A 669-nucleotide genomic window follows, 5' to 3' on the forward strand; every position below is an offset into this window, starting at 1 on the left:
ATAAGTGTCACATACCACGCATGTCGCTAAATTTAAGCTCAGACCCACGCATGTCGCTCATACCACACGCAGGCATCTACACCGAGGGTACCGATATCCCTTCGGTGGACTGTCTAATTATGGGTCGGCCCACGAAGAGCTCAGTGCTTTTTCAACAAATGATTGGCAGAGGTCTGCGACTACACCCGGGCAAGGAGAATTGCCTGGTACTGGATGTGGTGGATGTTGTCAACAAGCACGACTTAGTCACGCTCCCTACTTTGCTAGGCTTGTCTTCAGAGTTCAAGTTGGCTGGTCATGATCTTATTCAGGTAGATAGGCGGAGTTCTTTGGAACGGCTTATTATTTTGAGCTAGACCTTGTGGGTGCATGAGCGAGCTTAGCAACTGTAGTACCGGTTGAGTATTAGTGGAATGTGAATCTACACGTGCGTATGAGAACTATGGACAATATACATTCGTCAATATATTCTAACCGTATACATCGTTATCTGTATATTCATCGTTCTATGAGTACAAGTTTGATATAGATCATTTGTTGAGACCTAAACAACCGTATGTTGTCGATCTCTGCATGATGATCAGTGCATTTACATACATTTGCATATATACGAGTTTCTTTCATCTATAGACTTGGGCATGTACAAATGCAACTATGAACATATATGCA

The 669-nt window shown here is 43.2% G+C and overlaps 1 protein-coding gene across 1 annotated transcript; it reads left to right on the forward strand.

Annotated features, from left to right (window-relative positions):
* Nucleotides 1-50: 50 nt before the first annotated feature.
* On the forward strand, nucleotides 51-311 carry SARC_18023 (hypothetical protein; the record flags this gene model as incomplete). Its single annotated transcript, XM_014287893.1, has 1 exon — nucleotides 51-311. A coding segment is annotated over one exon (261 nt), but the record flags the coding sequence as incomplete, so codon positions are not given.
* Nucleotides 312-669: the final 358 nt, after the last annotated feature.

This window comes from Sphaeroforma arctica, assembly GCF_001186125.1.
Source record: "Sphaeroforma arctica JP610 unplaced genomic scaffold supercont1.13249, whole genome shotgun sequence".
NCBI classification, from domain to species: domain Eukaryota; class Ichthyosporea; order Ichthyophonida; genus Sphaeroforma; species Sphaeroforma arctica.